The following is an 18029-nucleotide window of genomic DNA, read 5'->3' as shown; positions in this document are numbered from 1 at the left end:
TTTTCTTTCTCTTTGCCACTTTGTATTCATCCAGCTCAGGCTGCTATAGAAGTCTCCACCTTACAGAAATCATCAGGTGATCCCTTCAGACAGCCGACAGCGCAGCCACTTCTGCTGCACTGTCGGATGAAGCCCTCTGAACCTGCCGCCCTCTTGCCAAGGTAAGTAAACCCTCCCTGCCCCCTCCCAGACACCCCTGCCCCCTCCCTGCCACCTTAGAGTTACCAGGACTTAACTCTCCTGCTTTCCCCTCAGTCAATCAATCAATGAGTGGTATTTATTTAGTGCTTAGTATGTGCAGAGCCCCCCTCTCAGGGCTACACCTGAAGAGTTTCCAGTGCTTTATCAGTCTTTACTACGGGAGGGAGACTCAAGCAGAGGCATATCCATTCCATTCCTAGCTTGGGCAGTGGCTAGTGAGTGGAAGGCAATCTTCTATGTCAAAACTCACCTGTGCTGGGCAGCAGTGACATGGGAGAGAATCAAGGGTGGAGACTCAAGGATGCCATGTGGAAGGAGGCAATGGTAATCCACTTCCATATTTTTACCAAGAAAACTCTAGGGATACATTGCCAGAATGATTGCAGATGGAGGTGGGGCGTTCTGGAAGACATGTGTCCATGGCAGCTCTATGGGTCGGAGACCACTCAACATCATAAGACAAGATGTGCAGAGCACTGTACTGCTTGGGAAAGTACAATACAACAGAATTACCAGAAAGATTCCTTGCCCATAATGAGCTTACAGTCTAGGGGATGAGTTTACACTTCAAATTCACTCTCTCCACATATGCTCTTTGGTCCCCTCCAGCAGGCTTGCCCATTGTCCAAAACCAGTCAGGCCTTTTTATTTTATTATACCATTTTTTAATAACTCGACAACCACCTTCATTTCCTTCCCTGGCTTGGAGGCCCCTTCCAGTCCCAGTCAAAGCTAAGGAAGCATCCCACCTGTGTGGCGAATACTGGAGGTGACTGGGGCACAGGACTGGGAGCGGACCATGAAGATACACTTAAAGCAACAGTTTAAAAAATCTGGACCAGTTTTGGTTACTAGTCTGGCCCAGTTGAAGGGATACAGGAGCTACGAGTGGGTAGGAAATGGGGGGAGTTAGGGCACATGGGAACAGAGATAGGGAAGTCATGTCCTGGCACTTCTAAATCCAGGTAAGGTGGGGCTGGGGGCAGGACTTCCCCAGCTGGAGGGTAGTCAATTCTCCAATTTTTAGCTGATCTGTCCCAACTGGAAATCTTTAGGTCTCCTTTTAAATTTTGGCATTGAGCAAACCGGGACCACCAAGTTCTATGATTTGGATGCCGTGCTAGATTCACACTAACCTGGGAGGGGAACACAAAGGCTGTATACTTAATGGGGGCAGTTCTCTCTGGGGAAATGTTCTAGAGTTATAGCCCCTAATTTTGTTACTTGTCCTGCATAAATTACATGACATCACAGGTATCTCCCTGTCCAATATTCAGGAGAGCCACCCTAGCCGGAAGTTGCGGCCATAACCCAAGTCCTTTCCTCTACTCCTTTCCCACCTTCTCTTCTCCTCCTCCAAAACCACTCATGTCCCATATAGCTACCCATGATCCTCTGGGTTCCTTTTCTTCCCTGAGAGGCAACCCAGCCCCTGCAGGTTTTATGAAATGAAGAATTTATGTGTAGGATTAATTATAGTGTACAGTTGTCCTTCATAGTTGAAGACATCAGCAGCAGTGAAATTCATCAGTGGATGAGTATGGAGTGAAAAGACTAGTGTGAGACCCAGAATCTTGACCACACAGTGCATACACACACAAAGACTGGCCTTTGTTGTGCTGTCATATTTGTTGTTTGCAAAATCTGGCACTGTTTTTGCTTTGGCTTCCTTATCTTATGATCCATATGACACTTCTGTTTGAAATGAGCTCTGATCTCTCTCCCTGGCATACAGCCAGAGAATCATAGCAATTATCAAACTGCCCCACCTTCCCTGGCTCACTGATACACTCTTTCTCTTTCATTCTCCCCATCCTTTTTTTTTTCTTCACAGTTTATCACTGGAGCACCATCTACTTGCTCATGGGGCTTCTTATATTATTCGCCCTATTAGCTGTCCTATTTATATTGTTAAAAATGTTCTGGATTGATTTTATCCTTCTGTGGCGAGAAGTAGCTAGACCACATAAATCTAGAGAAGGTAAGTGTGAAATTTATTTTCAGTTGTTGTTTTTTTTAAAAAGACAGCCTTTCTACTTGTTGGTTAAGGGATAAGAAAGGGGAGATGAGGGAAAGAAGAGAGGAAGGGGATGGGTAAGGAGGAAGGAAGATTTTTCAGCTCTCCCAATTTGGCTTATTGCCTGGGATCATTTCCTTTTCCTTTTTTAACCGCAAAAACATTGTGGACATCCAGAGCTGTAAACGATTTTCTCCCAGGCACACCCAACAGGCCCATCTCTCATACTCCTCAGGTTTCTTGGTCTTCTCTGCTTCCATGGTTATCAGTTACTCAATCAATCAATTGTATTTATTGAGTGCTTACTGTGTGCAGAGCATTGTACTAAGTGCTGGGGACAGTATAATATTACAGTAAACAGACACATTCTCTGCCCAGAGTGAGCCTACAGTCTAGGGGGGGAGACAGACATCAATATAAATAAATAAATTACAGTTTGTACTAAGTGCTGTGGGGCCTGGAGGGGAAATTAATAAAGGGAGCATGTCAGGGAAACGCAGAAGGGAAATGGAAGAAGAGGAAAGGAGGGCTCACTCTCCTTAGTTTGACTTTCTATCAAAACTGAATTTCAGTGACCATTTCCAGTGAAATCCCTGCTTGGTGAAGAAATACATCCCTTCTCATTGATATTACAAGAACAAATTTTGAAAAATGGATTTATTCCAGGCATTGTGAGAGGAAACAAATGTGCATCTACCCTATGAGTTGTTGGGCAAATACTTAATGTTTTCTGCACTAGTTCAACCTCTTGTACAATAATAATAATAGTAATAATAATAATGATGGTATTTGTTAAGCACTTATTATGTGCAAAGCACTGTTCTAAGCGCTGCGGAGGTTACAAGGTGATCAGGTTGTCCCACCAGGGGCTCACAGTTTTAATCCTCATTTTACAGATGAGGTAACTGAGGCACAGAGAAGTTCTGTGACTTGCCCAAAGTCACACAGCTGACAGTTGGCAGAGCCAGGATTTGAACCCATGACCTCTGACTCCAAAGCCCATGCTCTTTCCACTGAGCCATGCTGCTTCTCTAATAATGGCATCTATTAAGTGCTTACTATGTGCAAAGCACTTTTCAGGTTACAAGGTGATCAGGTTGTCCCACAGGGGGCTGACAGTCTTAATCCCCATTTTACAGATGAGGTAACTGAGGCACAGAGAAGTTAAGTGACTTTCCCAAAGTCACACAGCTGACAATTGGCGGAGCAGGGATTTGAACCCATGACCTCTGACTCCAAAGCCCGGGCTCTTTCCACTGAGCTATGCTGCTTCTCTAAGCAAATAGGGTGGATACAGTCCCTGTTCCATGTGGGGCTCATAGTCTCAAACCCCATTTTACATATGAAGTAACTGAGGCACAGAAAAGTCAGTGATTTGTCCAATGTCACACAGCAGACAAGTAGCAGAACCGGGATTAGAACCCATGGAATTCTGAATCCGAGGCCTGTTGTCTCTCCACTATGTATTTTATGGGTTCTTTCTCTTGCTGCTTGTCATTTAGCTGCTTGGCATTTTGGCAACATTCTCATCTTGAGTTTGTTGCCAGTTAGCCTAGAGTAGGCACTGCCTGAGCCCTAGAGACAGGGGCTTCTGAAGCACTTGACTCTCCCTTCTCCAAAGCACTTATGTATATATTTTTAACTCTGTTGCTTCTGTAACTTATTTAAGGTCTGACTCCCCTGCTAGATTTTAAGCTCCTTGAGGACAGGCATCATGCCACTAACTCTATTGTACTCTCACAAGTGCTTAGTACAGTGCTCTGCACAGAGTAATTACTCAATAAATACTATTGATTAATTGATTGGATTCCTGCTGTAGACTAACTTCAAGACTGATTTGTAGCAGGCCAGGGAAATCAGATCCATTCCCCACAAAAGTCTTCTTCTTCCCAAATTTCTCCAATTCCTCCACCCTTACATCTGTAATTTGCTTTATTAAAGGCAATTTTTGTACCAGCATGGCCTAATGGAAATAGCATGGGCCTGGGAGTCAAAAGATCTGCGTTGTAATACCATTTCCGTTATTTGCCTCCTGTGTGACCTTGGGCAAGTCAATTAACTTCTCTGTGCCTCATTTTACAATGTAGAGAGAGGAATTTACAGTCTAGACTAATCTAGGCAGTTAGAATTTCTCTGAAGCCATATCGCAATGACAGCTGGCAGGCAATGAATCATTCATTCATTCATTCAGTTGTATTTATTGAGAGTTTACTGTGTGCAGAGCACTGTACTAAGCCCTTCGGAAGTACAAATTGGCAACATACAGAGACAGTCCCTACCCAACAACGTGCTCAGAGTCTAGAAGGGGGAGACAGATAACAAAACAAAACAAGTAGACAGGTCAGAGAGATTGGAGGAGAACCAGGCGAGGACAGTGTCAGATGATTGATTGATTGATTGATTGATTGATTGAAGCCAATGTTAGAGAGTGTTTCCAAGAGGGAGGGGTTCAGTGCCCCACACCTAGTAAACGCTCAATGAATACCAGTGACTGATTGATCAATAGCCCTTTTAATCCACCACGAATTGTGCTTCTGTGCTTTCAGATGGGAAAATCTATGATGCTTATGTTGTTTACCCCAGAAATGACAAAATTAGCACTGATGGCGCAAATTCTATGGAATATTTTGTTCACAAAATCCTCCCGGATGTTCTGGAAAGTAAATGTGGCTACAACTTATGTATTTATGGACGAGATCTGCTACCTGGGGAAGGTAAGTCACTCAGTAGGCTTTATAGATATATGAGACTGTGGATTCAAATCAATCTTTAGGTGACTAATTCTAATTTAGTTATAATATTTGTTTATAAGAGACTTTGGCATTTTATTAAAAGTTTTGCAGTCAGACAACTGCAGGTCATCTAAGTGCAGCCTATTGGATAGAGCATGGGCCTGGGAGTCAGAAGGTCATGGGTTCTAATCCTGCCTCCGTCACTTGTCTGCTGTATGACCTTGGGCAAGTCACTTCACTTCTCTGGGCCTCAGTTACCTCATCTATAAAATGGGGATTGAGACTGTGAGCTCTACGTGGGCCAGAGACTGTGTCCAACCCGATTTGTTTGTATCCACCTCAGTGCTTAATACAGTGATTTGGCACATGGCAACACTTAACAAATATCATTAAAAAAAAAGTGGTAATCTGTGATCTGAACTGCCTCTAAAACAACAGGTCTTGTCTAGATCTATATTTGGCCCTCACATTCAAAGCAGATACCACTGACAGTGAAATTCACCTGTGACAGTGAATGCCTGGGTGACTCATCATTCTGACCACACTGTGCACACAAAATGACTGTCGTGTGCTGCCAAGTTCATATTTGCAACACCTGGAACTATTTTCTCTTTTGCTTCTTGCTTTTTGTTCTCACTGAATTTTTGCTTGAAGAAAGCTGCTTCTTTCTTGACAATTTGAAAATGTATCATTCTGGCAATCAATCAGGGGTATTTATTGAGCGCTTATTGTGTGCAGAGCACTGTAATAATAATAACAATAATGGCATTTGTTAAGCACTTACTCTGTGCAAAGCACTGTTCTAAGTGCTGAGACACTGTTCTAAGCGCTGAGTTAAGTACTTTTTAAAATGGTATTTGTTAAGCACTTATGATGTGCCAGACCCTGTATGTACTAAGCGCTGTGGTAGGTACAAGCTATTCAGATTGAAGTTATGGGCAGGGAATGTATCTGTTTATTGTTATATTGTACTCTTCCAAGCACTTAGTACAGTGCTCTACAAACAGTAAGTGCTCAATAAATATGATTGACTGACTGACTGACTGGTCCATGTTCACATGGGGCTCACAGCCTTATTTCCCATGAGTCACAGAGAAGTTACGCGTGGCTCAGTGGAAAGAGCACGGGCTTTGGAGTCAGAGGACATGGGTTCGAATCCCGGCTCCCCCACACGTCTGCTGTGTGACCTTGGGCAAGTCACTTAACTTCTCTGAGCCTCAGTTACCTCACCTGTAAAATGGGGATTAAGACTGTGAACCCCACATGGGACAACCTGATCACTTTGTATCCCCCCCAGCGCTTAGAACAGTGATTTGCACATAGTAAGCGCTTAACAAATGCCAACATTATTATTATTATTACGGGACTTGTCCAAGTTCACACAGCAAATGTGGCACGCATTCTCAGTATCTTTTCCAGGTTCCTCCACTACCTCCCACTACCTAACTGTTGGAGTCCCTCAAGGCTCAGTTCTGAGTCTCCTTCTTTTCTCCATCTATGCTCACTCCCTTGAAGAACTTATGAGCCCGCTGGGTAGGGATTGTCTCTATTTGTCACTGAATTGTACTTTCTAAGCACTTAGTACAGTGCTCTGCACACAGTAAGTGCTCAATACATATGATTGAATAAATTTCCACTGCTTCAACTACCATCTCTTTACAGATAATTACCCAATCTACCTCTCCAGCCCTGACCACTCATCTTCTCTGAAATTTCACATTTTCCCTAGCCTTCAGGACATCTCTGTTTGGATGTCTGACATTATATCAAACTTAAAATGTACAAAACAGAACTCCTCATCTTCCCATCCAAACTCCATCCTCCCCTTGTCTTTCCCAGCACTGTAGGCAACACTACTTTCCTTTCTAACAATTCCATAACCTTGGAATTATATTCGGCTCATCTCTCTCATTCAGCCCACATATTCAGTCTGTCACCAAACCCTGTCACTTCTGTGTTCACAACATTGCTAAAAATCCACCCTTTTCTTCCATCCAAACTCCTACTATGCTGATCCTAGCACTTATATCCCACCTTGACTAAAGCATCAGCCTCCTCACATATGACTTCCTTGCCTTCTGGCTCACCCCACTTCATTTCTTACTTCGCTTTGCTGCCTGGATCATTTTTCTAAAAATCCATTTAGTTCACATCTCCCCACTCCTCAGAAACCTCCAATCGTTTCCCATCCAACTCCACATCAACTGAAAACTCCTTACTATCGGTTGTAAAAAAGCTCAACAATAAAGTTGAGTTGGTAGACATGATCCTTGCTCTCAAGGAGCTTACAATCTAGTGCCCTGAAATTCCTACCACTTTCCAATCTCCAATCTACATACTTGTGCTGAAGTGACACATTCATCAATGACACTCAGAATATTGGAGGGTACAGTAGTGCTTGTGGATACTGAGCTCCCAAAGCAAATGTGTGCCAAGTCCACATACTGCACCTATTATTCTTACCAGCCAACTCACAATTTGTGCCACTGGGCACAGGAAGGGGCCCGCAAGATAGTATGGATGGCTTAGCACAGACCATCACATTACTACATAAATGAATCAAATCCATGTCCTTCTGGTGGTGGGACATATCTTTCCTCACAATCAGTCCCAGCCTGACTTCTTGCTGAGAGAAATAGTGGAGTCATTCAAAAGCTCCTTCGTTTTCTGAGCACCCTGATTGTCAGAAGGCGAGAAAAAATTTCATCCCTGCATTTTATCAGATGTGGTGTGCAAGTGTCCAAGGAATTCTCTATCAAAGGGCACTCACACCCTTGGATACCAGTCTCACCCTTGGCAGCATTACCTTCAAACCAAACCACAAATCCTTCTTAATACACTCCTGTTTTGAAGGGGATTCTTTGCATTTTAAATGAGAAGCTTCATATTGTGCTCCATTGCTGGGTGGCTCTTGTGTGCTTTCCTCATTGGAAACACTCCTGAAATTTGATCACTCCTTAAATTCTAAGAGGGGACCGCTGTAGGGAAGTTGACAGGCTCTCCAGGGCCTCGAATCCAGATGGTAGGCAGAAACTCTGCATATCCCTCTTGCTGGATTGCTGAGCCCCATAAATAAGTGCTCCCCCAGTAAATGGGCCTTCTTTCCCCATGTCTGCTTTAGGCTGATAAGGCCTCACATTCTTCTCATCCTCAGGTCAGGTGGCTTGTGGGGTTGAGAAAATAGAAGATAATGTTCAGGGTGGGAAAGCTTTTCCCCAGGTTCTGTCCATAGTTCCTCTTGAATCCAGCCTTATTTAATCCATGAAGTCAGATGAGGAGCCTCTTCTCTCTCTCTCTCTCTCTCTCTCTCTCTCTCTCTCTCTCTCTCTCTCTCTCTCTCTCTCTCTCTCTCACACACACACACACACACACACACACACACACACACACACACACACACACACACACACACACACACACACACACACACACACACACACACACCCCTCTTCTTTGTCAAGAAGGGCCTAGAGAAGCAATGTTGCCTAGTGGTAAAAGTATGGGCTGGGAGTCAGAGGACTTGAGTTCTAATCCCTGCTCCACCACTTATCAATCAATCAATTGTATTTATTGAGCGCTTACTGTGTGCAGAGCACTGTACTAAGTGCTTGGGAAGTACAAGTTGGCAACATATGGAGACAGTCCCTACCCAACAGTGGGCTCACAGTCTAAAACTTATCTGCTGAGTGACCTTGGACAAGTCACTAAACTTCTCTGTGCCTCAGTTACCTCATCTGTAAAATGAGGATTAAATCTTCCTCCCTCCAGTTTTGACTATGAGTCCCATCCAGGGCAGGAACTTTTAAAAAATTATTAATGTATTTGTTAAGCACTTACTGCATGTCATGCACTTTTCTAAGAACTGGGGTAGATACACGTTAATGAGGTTGAACATAGTCAATGTTCCACATGGGGCTCACAGTTTCAAGTAGGATGGAGAACAGGTATTGAATCCCCATTCTATAACTGATGAAACTGAGGCATGAGTTAAGTGACTTGCCCAAGGTCAAACAGCAGACAACTGGCAGATGTGGGATTAAAACCCAGGTCATCTGACTCTCAGGCCCATGCTCTTTCCACTAGGATTCATTGCTTTTGTCTCTAACCTGAGTATCTTCTATTTACCCCAACCCTTGGAACAGTGCTTGACATATAACAATAATAATGGTATTTGTTAAGTGCTTACTATGTTCCAGGCACTGTACTAAGTGCTGGGGTGGATAAAAGCAAATTAGATTGGACACAATCCATGTCCCACATAGGGCTCACATTCTTAATCGCCATTTTGCAGGTGAGGTAACTGAGGCACAGAGAATAATAATAATAATAATAATAATAATATTGGTATTTATTAAGTGCTTACTATGTGCCAAGCACTGTTCTTAGCGCTGGGGTAGATACAAGGTAATTAGGTTGTCCCACGTGGGCTCACAGTCTGGGAAGCAGCATGGCTCAGTGGAAAGAGCATGGGCTTTGGAGTCAGAGGTCAGGGGTTCAAATCCCAGCTCCGCCAATTGTCAGCAGTGTGACTTTGGGCAAGTCACTTCACTTCTCTGTGCCTCAGTTCCCTCATCTGTAAAATGGGGATTAGGACTGTGAGCCCCACGTGGGACAATCTGATCACCTTGTAACCCCCCAGCGCTTAGAACAGTGCCTTGCACATAGTAAGCGCTTAATAAATGCCATCATTATTATTATTATTATTATTGTCCCCATTTTACAAATGAGGGAACTGAGGCCCAGAGAAGTGAAGTGACTTGCCCAAGGTCACACAGCAGACAAGTGGCTGAGCTGGGATTAGAACCCAGGTCTTTCTCACTCCCAGGCCCATGCTCTAGCCACTAAGACCCATAATAAGGACTTAAAAAAACCATAAAAAGGGCCATCCTATGATTTAATTTGAAGGCTTTGCATTCAGAATGGACTCTATTAGGGACTGACTCTAGTCTGGGAACAGAACGAGGTCAGTGCTGTTGCTGGGTAGCTGCAGCAGCCCTTGCCCCGCCAATGTGGTTATCTGTCACCAGATGCGGCCAGTGCGGTGGAAATGAGCATTCACAAGAGCCGGAGGCAAATGATCATCTTAGACCATCAGGTGATGCACTGTGAAGAGTTTGCCTATGAGCAAGAGCTCGCCCTGCACAGCGCCATGATACAGAATGACTCCAAAGTGATTGTGATCGAGATGGAGGGAGCCGGTGACTACAGTGGGCTGCGGGAGTCCCTCAGGCACATTATTAAACGGCAAGGCACCATCAAGTGGAAGGAAGACCACGTGGCAGATAAACGCTCCCTGAACTCTAAGTTCTGGAAGCAAATAAGATGCCAGATGCCTTTGAGAAAGACAGTTTCGTAACTGAGGTTGAAGAGTGTCTAAGGAGAAGAGACAAGTGGGATTCTGACATTGGTTGACTTGGATAGTCACCTTTGATACGATGATTGTGGCTTTTACTAAGTGCTTTGTGCTAAGCTCTAAGGTAGATACAAGGTTGACTTGGTTGGTCACCTTTGATATGAAGATTATTGGCCTTTACTAAATGCTTTGTGCTAAGCGCTAAGGTAGATACAAGGTTATGAGATCAGAAACATACAGCCTGTTGCACGTGTGGTTCATGATGCATTTAACTCCCAGTTTCATAATAATGAATAATTATAGCATTTGTTAAGGGCTTACTATGTGCCAAGCACTTTACTAAGCCCTGGGGTGGATACAAGATAATCAGGTTGGACACAGGCCCTGACCTATATGGGGCTCACAATCTAAGTAAGAGGGAGTAGTAATATTGATAATAATAATGATAATTGTGGTACTCATTAAGTGCTTACTATTGGCCAGGCACTGAATTAATCACTGGGGTAGGTGCAAGACAATCAGGTTGGACACGGTCCCCGTTCCATATAGGATTTACAGTCTTAATCCCCATTTAACACATGAGGAAACTGAAGCAGAGAGAAGTTAAGTGACTTGCCCAAGGTCACACAGCAGACAAGCAGACATGCTTCTCAGGATTTAATCCTCATTTTACAGATGAGGAAACCGACACTCAGAAAATTTAAGAGCTTGGGCCCAAATCACCCAGCAAGGCAGTGACAGAGATAGATTAGAACCCAGTTCTCCTGACTTCCAGTCCCTGGCTCTTTCCACTGGGGAAAATGTTGCAATAGTTATTTAGCTGTGAAATTTGCCTGCCAATCCCCTCTTCTGGCCAGTACAGGATTGCAGCATCTATAGAGATATAATGATTTCCTAGGCATATTGGAACTTTCCAATCTTGACACCCCTTCATTGCCTTCAACTTTAGTAACGTTTTAAATATTGGGTTTTCATCTGCCATCCAGAATGTTCCAATCTGAAGTATCTCATGTGAATATCTTTCAATATCAATGGTATTGATTGAGCTCCTGCTACATGACGGGTACTGTACTAGGTGTCTAGAGAAGCAGCATGGCTTAGTGAATAGAGCATAGGCCTGAGAGTCAGAAGGACCTGAGCTCTAATCCCAACTCTGCCGCATGTATGCTGTGTGAACTTGGGCAAGTCACTTCACTTCTCTGTGCCTCCGTTACCTCATCTGTAAAATGGGGATATGAGTTTGAGCCTCAAGTGGGACAGACTGTAAGTGAGTTGTGGGCAGGGAATATGTCTGTTTATTGTTGTAGTGTATTCTCCCAAGTGCTTTGTACAGTGCTACGTACAGTGTTTTGTAATAGTAAGTGCTAACTAAATATGATTGAATTGAAGGAATGAATGAAAGGAACTGTGTCTGATTAACTTGTATCTGCCGCAGGACTTAGAAGCTCTGAACAAGTACCATAATTACTGTTATTATTCTTATTATAGAACATACAAAAAGGTAGTAAAAGATGCGATTCCTGATTTTAAGGAATTAGCAATCCAACGGTCTCTATTAATCGTTGGTTTATTAATTTTGAATATAAAATGAAAAGAAATGTGGCAAAGCCATTTGAATTTCTTTGTGGCAAACCCTTGCTCTGGAGGTGACAGATTGAAGAATGAGATAGAATGACGTTAATTTAGCTTAGAGTGTGAGCTGGGATATAGTGGGAGAAGAGAACTAGTAAATAAGAGAGGAAAATCAGGAGGAATGCTTTAAATGGCTTAAGACCAGTGCTGGGAATGAGTGATGAATTCCATTCAAATTAAGGGGAGATGGGAGAGGATTCCCCTTTCAGGGTCACACCTGGAGAGTTTCCAGTACTCTACCAGTCTTGACTATAAGAGGGAGAGTCGCAAGTCACTTAACTTCTCTAGGCCTCAGTTACCTCATCTGTAAAATGGGGATGAAGACTGTGAGCCCCACGTGGGACAATCTGATCATCTTGTAATAATAATAATAATAATGGCATTTATTAAACGCTTACTATATGCAATGCACTGTTCTAAGAGCTGGGGAGGTTACAAGGTGATCAGGTTGTCCCATGGAGGGCTCACATTCCTAATCCTCATTTTCCAGATGAGGTAACTGAGGCACAGAGAAGTGAAGTGACTTGCCCAAAGTCACACAGCTGACAAGTGGTGGAGCGGTGATTTGAATCCATGACCTCTGACTCCAAATCCCATGCCCTTTCCACTGAGCCATGTTGCTTCTCTATCCTCCCCAGTGCTTAGAACAGTGCTTTGCATGTAGTAAGCACTTAACAAATGCCATTATTATTATTATTATTAATATTATTATCCATAGCTTGGTCAGTGGCTAATGAGTGGAAGGCAATCTGTTGCAAGTCAAAACTCACCTGTGTTGGGCAGCAGCAGCATGGGAGAGAGTCGAGGGCAGAGAATCAAGTTTACTGCACCGAAGGAGGCCATGATAAACCACTTCTGTATTTTCACCAAGAAAACTCTGTGGGTACACTACCAGAACGATTGCAGTTGGAGGTGGACCATTCTGGGAGAGATTTGTTCATGGCGTCGCTATGGGTCAGAGACCACTCGACAGCAAAAGACAAGACAAGAGGAGTGGATTGGCATATAAACCAACATATTTCCTGGATAATATTGAATAAGTCATTGAACCTTTCTGCCGCTCTGCTTGTCTGAAGTTTGGAGGTTTACACTGCAACCAGAGCTGGATTAATCCTGGTGCCCAGAAACCCCACACCTCTAAGAACCTCGGACAGTTGCTGATGCACACAGGTGTGTATAGTGCACAGACAGAGCATGTGATGTAGGGACTAGACTATAAGGTCACTGTGGGCAGGAAATGTGTCTGTTTTATTGTTCTACTGTACTCTCCCAAGCACTCAGTATGGTGCTCTGCATACAGTTAGCACTTAATAAATACAATTGACTGACTCCCAACAATTCCTTGATTGCTTGACACTATAATTGGATTTCAGCCAAGTCACCACTCTCCTCCACAATCAGTCAATCAATCCACCAGTATTTTTTGATCACTTATTATGTGCCGAACATTATGCTAAACACTTGGTGAAGTACAATATGCTAGAATTGGTAGACACAATCCCTGTCCACATATCACTTACAGTTTACAGTGAGAGATGGACATGAACATAAGCTTGTTGGGGGCAGGGGTTGTATCTGCCAACTCTGTTGTATTGTTCTCTCCCAAGTGCTTAGTACAGTGCTCGGCATTTAGTAAATGCTCAATAAATACTATCAATGATGATGATAATTTTCAGATATGAGAGATAATTTCAAGTGGGTCTTTGGCTTGGAGCTATAGGGCTTGTGAAAGTAAAGAAACTTCTGCTTCTTAACTCCCCCTCTTATTAAAGAAGCAGCATAGCTTAGTGGAAAGAGCATGGGCGTGGGAAACAGAGGACATGGGTTTTAATCTCAGCTCTGCCACGTGTCTGCTGTGTGACCCTGGGCAAGCCACTTAACTTCTCTGTGCTTCAGTTACTTCATTGGTAAAATGGGGATTAAGACTGTGAGCTCCACGTGGGAAAACCTGATTACTTGTATCTACCCCAGGGTTTAGAACAGTTCTTGGCACATAGTAAGTGCTTAACAAATATTGTTATTATCATTATTATTACTTTACTACTTAACTTTTTAGTTCTTTTTTCTTCCCCCTACGCAGTAAGTGCTCAAATAGCATTGACTCCTTAGGGTCTTTCAATTTAGCTCTTCTCCTGGCTCCCAGCACTCTGAATACAGCCCTGAATATAGCTGTAGCTACATTTACAATGGCCCAAATGAAAAATAAATAATTTAATAGTAATAATAATGATAATAATAATAATGGCATTTGTTAAGTGTTTACTATGTGCTAGGCACTGTACTCAATGCTGCAATTCTGGTAATTGTTAAGCACTTATTATGTACCAAGCACTGTTCTCAGAACTGGGGTAGATACAAGGTAATCAGGTTGTCCCACAGTCTTAATCCTCATTTTATAGATGAGGTAACAGGGACACAGAGAAGTTAAATGGCTTGCCCAAGGTCACACAGCAGACAAGAGGCAGAGCCAGGATTAGAACCCACATCCTCTGACTTCCGAGCTCGTGCTCTTTCTGATAAGCCATGCCACTTCTTTTGGCCAAACCAATATTGGGCGTGCCCTCTACTCTCTATAAAGTGTATCTATACAGCTATAGAAAAGCAGCATAACCTAGTGGAAAGAGCTCAGGCCAGGAAGTTAAAGGACATGAGTTCTACTCCTGATTCTGCTGCTTCATTCATTCATTCAATCGTATTTATTGAGCACTTACTGTGTGCAGAGCACTGTACTTGCCTACTGTGGGTCCTTGGACTAGTAACTTAACTTCTGTGTACTTCATTTTATTCATCTGTAAAATGGGTGACTAGATACCTGTTCTCCTTCACTTCTGGACTGTGAGCCCTATGTCGGGCAGGGACTCTGTCTGACAATTATCTTCTATCTACCCTGGTGCCTAGTACAGTGTTTGGCACATAGTAAATACTTAACTGTTATTATTATTATTATCATCATCATTATCCTCTTTTTCCAGTCCCAGTGCCCCCATTTAAGATGACCATATCTATATTTTGTTCATTTATATAGTATACCTCCCCCTCTAGGCTGTAAGCTCCCTGTGGGCAGGGAAAATGTCTATCAACTCCATTCTATTGTATGCTCCCAAGCACTTAGTACACACAGTGCTCTGCATATAGTAAGGTCTTAGTAAATACCATTGACTGATTGATAAGTAGGGCTCCTTCCTTCATTCATTCAATCATATTTATTGAGTGCTTACTGTGTGCAGAGTGCTGAAATAATAATAATGATGGTATTTGTTAGGCACTTACTATGTGCCAAGTACTGTTCTAAGTGCTGAATGATGGTATTTACTAAGCACTTTGTGCCAAGCATTGTCTAAGCACTGGAGTAGGTACAAGGTAATCTTATTGTCCCACGTGGAGCTCACGGTCTTAATCCACATTTACAGATGAGGTAACTGAGTCCCAGAGAAGTTAAGTGACTTGCCCAAAGTCACATAGCTGACAAGTGGTGGAGCTGGAATTATAACCCATAACTTCTAACTCTCAAGCCTGTGGTCTTTCCACTGAGCCCCACTGCTTCCCCACTGTCCTAAATGCTTAGGAGAGTACATTATCACAATAAATGTGCCAGACACTGTCCTAAGAACTTGGGTAAACACAAGTTAATCAGTTGGACACTGTCCCTGTCCCACATGGGACTAGCACCCTTAATCCCCATTTTACAGATGAGGTAACTGAGGCCCAGAGAAGTTAAGTGACTTGCCCAGGGTCACACAGCAGACACACAGCAGAATTGGGATTAGAATTCAGGTCCTCCTGACTCTAAGGCCTGGACTATATCTACTAAGGCACATAGGGGCCTAGGTAACCGATAGCTGTGGCATAATTCTGTTCTTAAGGAAATAGTTTGCCGCCTTCCCTTTAGTGGGAAATACTACAGTTTATTGCCTCTGCACCTTAATTAATTGTTGGGAAGAAATGTGTGATGGTTGTATATATGGAGTGTTCCATTTAACAGCCCTAAACTTCCCTTCTATATCCCTAATTTTCCTTCCATGTCCCTAACTTTCCTTCCATTAACTTGTTATGGACCTATGGATGAATTTATCCAAATCTCTTTTGAGCCTGCTGACATTCCAGGTGGGGGTGAAAATGAGTTCCATATGCCCTCCCACCCACTGGTGAAATGGTTCCTTTGGTTTAGTTTTGATCTAATGCTTTCAAGTCTGAATAAAAAACGGAAGCATCTAGGTTTCAGTTTGATGTAACTGTTGATAACCCAGTTCTGGCTGTGGACTGACATCAACTTTAGAAATAGTTTCCAAGTGCCTGTCCTCTACCCGCCCCTATCTTTGCCCACTCCCACTTTCCCATGAGCCTGAGGGTGAGCCCCATCTGAGGTGTTGGGTAGGTTTCTGGAACCGAAATCGAGGATTCAGATGGAAACAGTTGGTTTTAGAAAACCAAAGACTACATTGACTTAAACTATGGAATGACATTTGGTAATCACAAGACAATCAGACTATTATGAAGTTCAGAGGTGAAATGTTTTGGGCCTCATTTATATAACCAACTGCAAGGGCAGAACCCAGCTCCCAATCCCTGCACAGGACATCGAAGAGTGACAAAGAAAAAGAAGGGAAGAAATAGACAAGAGAGAAGAAAAAGAGGAGGGGAAAAGAGGAATCAATCACTGGTATTTATTGAGTACTTACCTGGGAAAGTCCAATACAACAGAGCTTTCATTCATTCAATCGTATTTATTGAGTGCTTACTATGTGCAGAGCACTGTTGTAGATGTGATCCTTGCACACCAGGAATTTACAGTCTACAGGGAGAGACAGACATTAGACTAGGGAGAGGGGAAATAGTAGAATATAAAAATATTAACATTAGTACTCTGAGTTGTGGTGAGTATCAAGGTATTTAATGGGTTACACAGTGCATAGTTTACAGAGGGAGAGAAAGAAAGTGAAAGAGAAGGGAAGGGAAGGCACAAGGGCACTTATTTACTCAGATTGTATTCTCCCAAGTGCTTAGTGCAGATCTGTGAACTGTGTTAATTCTCAATGAATTAATTCACCCTCTCTGACGAGTTGTGGTCAGCTCACCCTCTTTTTCCCCTTCCTTCTCCGCATTCCTGGGTGCCATTCGATTCCTCTTTATTAACAATAACAACAATAATAATAACTGTGGTATTTGTTCAGCACTTATATGTTCGAAGGACTGTACTAAGCACTGGAATAGATCTATCAATCAATCAAATGTATATACTGAACACTTACTTTTTGCAGAGCACTGTACTAAGTGCTTGGGAGAGTACAACATAACAATATAACAGAGTTGGTAGACACGTGCCAAGATCCGCCCTTTCCTCTCCATCCGAACCACTACCCTGCTCGTTCAAGCTCTCACCCTATCCCATCTGGACTACTGCATCAGCCTCCTGTCTGATCTCCCATCCTCCTGTCTCTCCCCACTTCAGTCTACACTTCACTCTGCTGCCCGGATTGTCTTTGTCCAGAAATGCTCTGGGCATGTTACTCCCCTCCTCAAAAATCTCCAGTAGCTACCAATCAACCTGCGCATCAGGCAGAAACTCCTCACCCTGGGCTTCAAGGCTCTCCATCACCTCGCCCTCTCCTACCTCACCTCTCTTCTCTCCTTCTACAGCCCAGCCCGCACCCTCTGCTCCTCTGCCACTAATCTCCTCACCGTGCTTCGTTCTTGCCTGACCCGCCGTCGACGCCTGGCCCACATCATCCCCCTGGCCTGGAATGCCCTCCCTCCCCACATCCACCAAGCTAGCTCCCTTCCTCCCTTCAAGGCCCTACTGAGAGCTCACCTCCTCCAGGAGGCCTTCCCAGACTGAGCCCCCTCCTTTCTCTCCCCCTCGTCCCCCCGTCCATCCCCCATCTTACCTCCTTCCCTTCCCCACAGCACCTGTATATATGTATATATGTTTGTACATATTTATTACTCTATTTATTTATTCATTTATTTTACTTGTACATTTCTATTCTATTTATTTTATTTTGTTAATATGTTTGGTTTTGTTCTCTGTCTCCCCCTTCTAGACTGTGAGCCCACTGTTGGGTAGGGACTGTCTCTATATGTTGCCAACTTGTAC

General features: G+C 43.4%; 1 protein-coding gene across 1 annotated transcript in view; it reads left to right on the top strand.

The window, feature by feature from the left end:
* IL1RL1 (interleukin 1 receptor like 1) overlaps window positions 1–18029 on the top strand; it is a 37199-nt gene that overhangs the window by 18571 nt on the left and 599 nt on the right. Inside the window, exons 7-10 of the mRNA XM_038762837.1 lie at window positions 4765–4932; window positions 9978–10297; window positions 13012–13105; window positions 16040–16163. Coding sequence (XP_038618765.1) covers window positions 4765–4932; window positions 9978–10297; window positions 13012–13105; window positions 16040–16163 — 706 coding nt within the window. The remainder of the gene's footprint in view (window positions 1–4764; window positions 4933–9977; window positions 10298–13011; window positions 13106–16039; window positions 16164–18029) is intronic.

This window comes from Tachyglossus aculeatus, chromosome 2 (assembly GCF_015852505.1).
Source record: "Tachyglossus aculeatus isolate mTacAcu1 chromosome 2, mTacAcu1.pri, whole genome shotgun sequence".
Taxonomy (NCBI): domain Eukaryota; kingdom Metazoa; phylum Chordata; class Mammalia; order Monotremata; family Tachyglossidae; genus Tachyglossus; species Tachyglossus aculeatus.
Note: the sequence above shows the minus strand (reverse complement) of the source record. Positions and strands in the feature narration are given on the sequence as shown.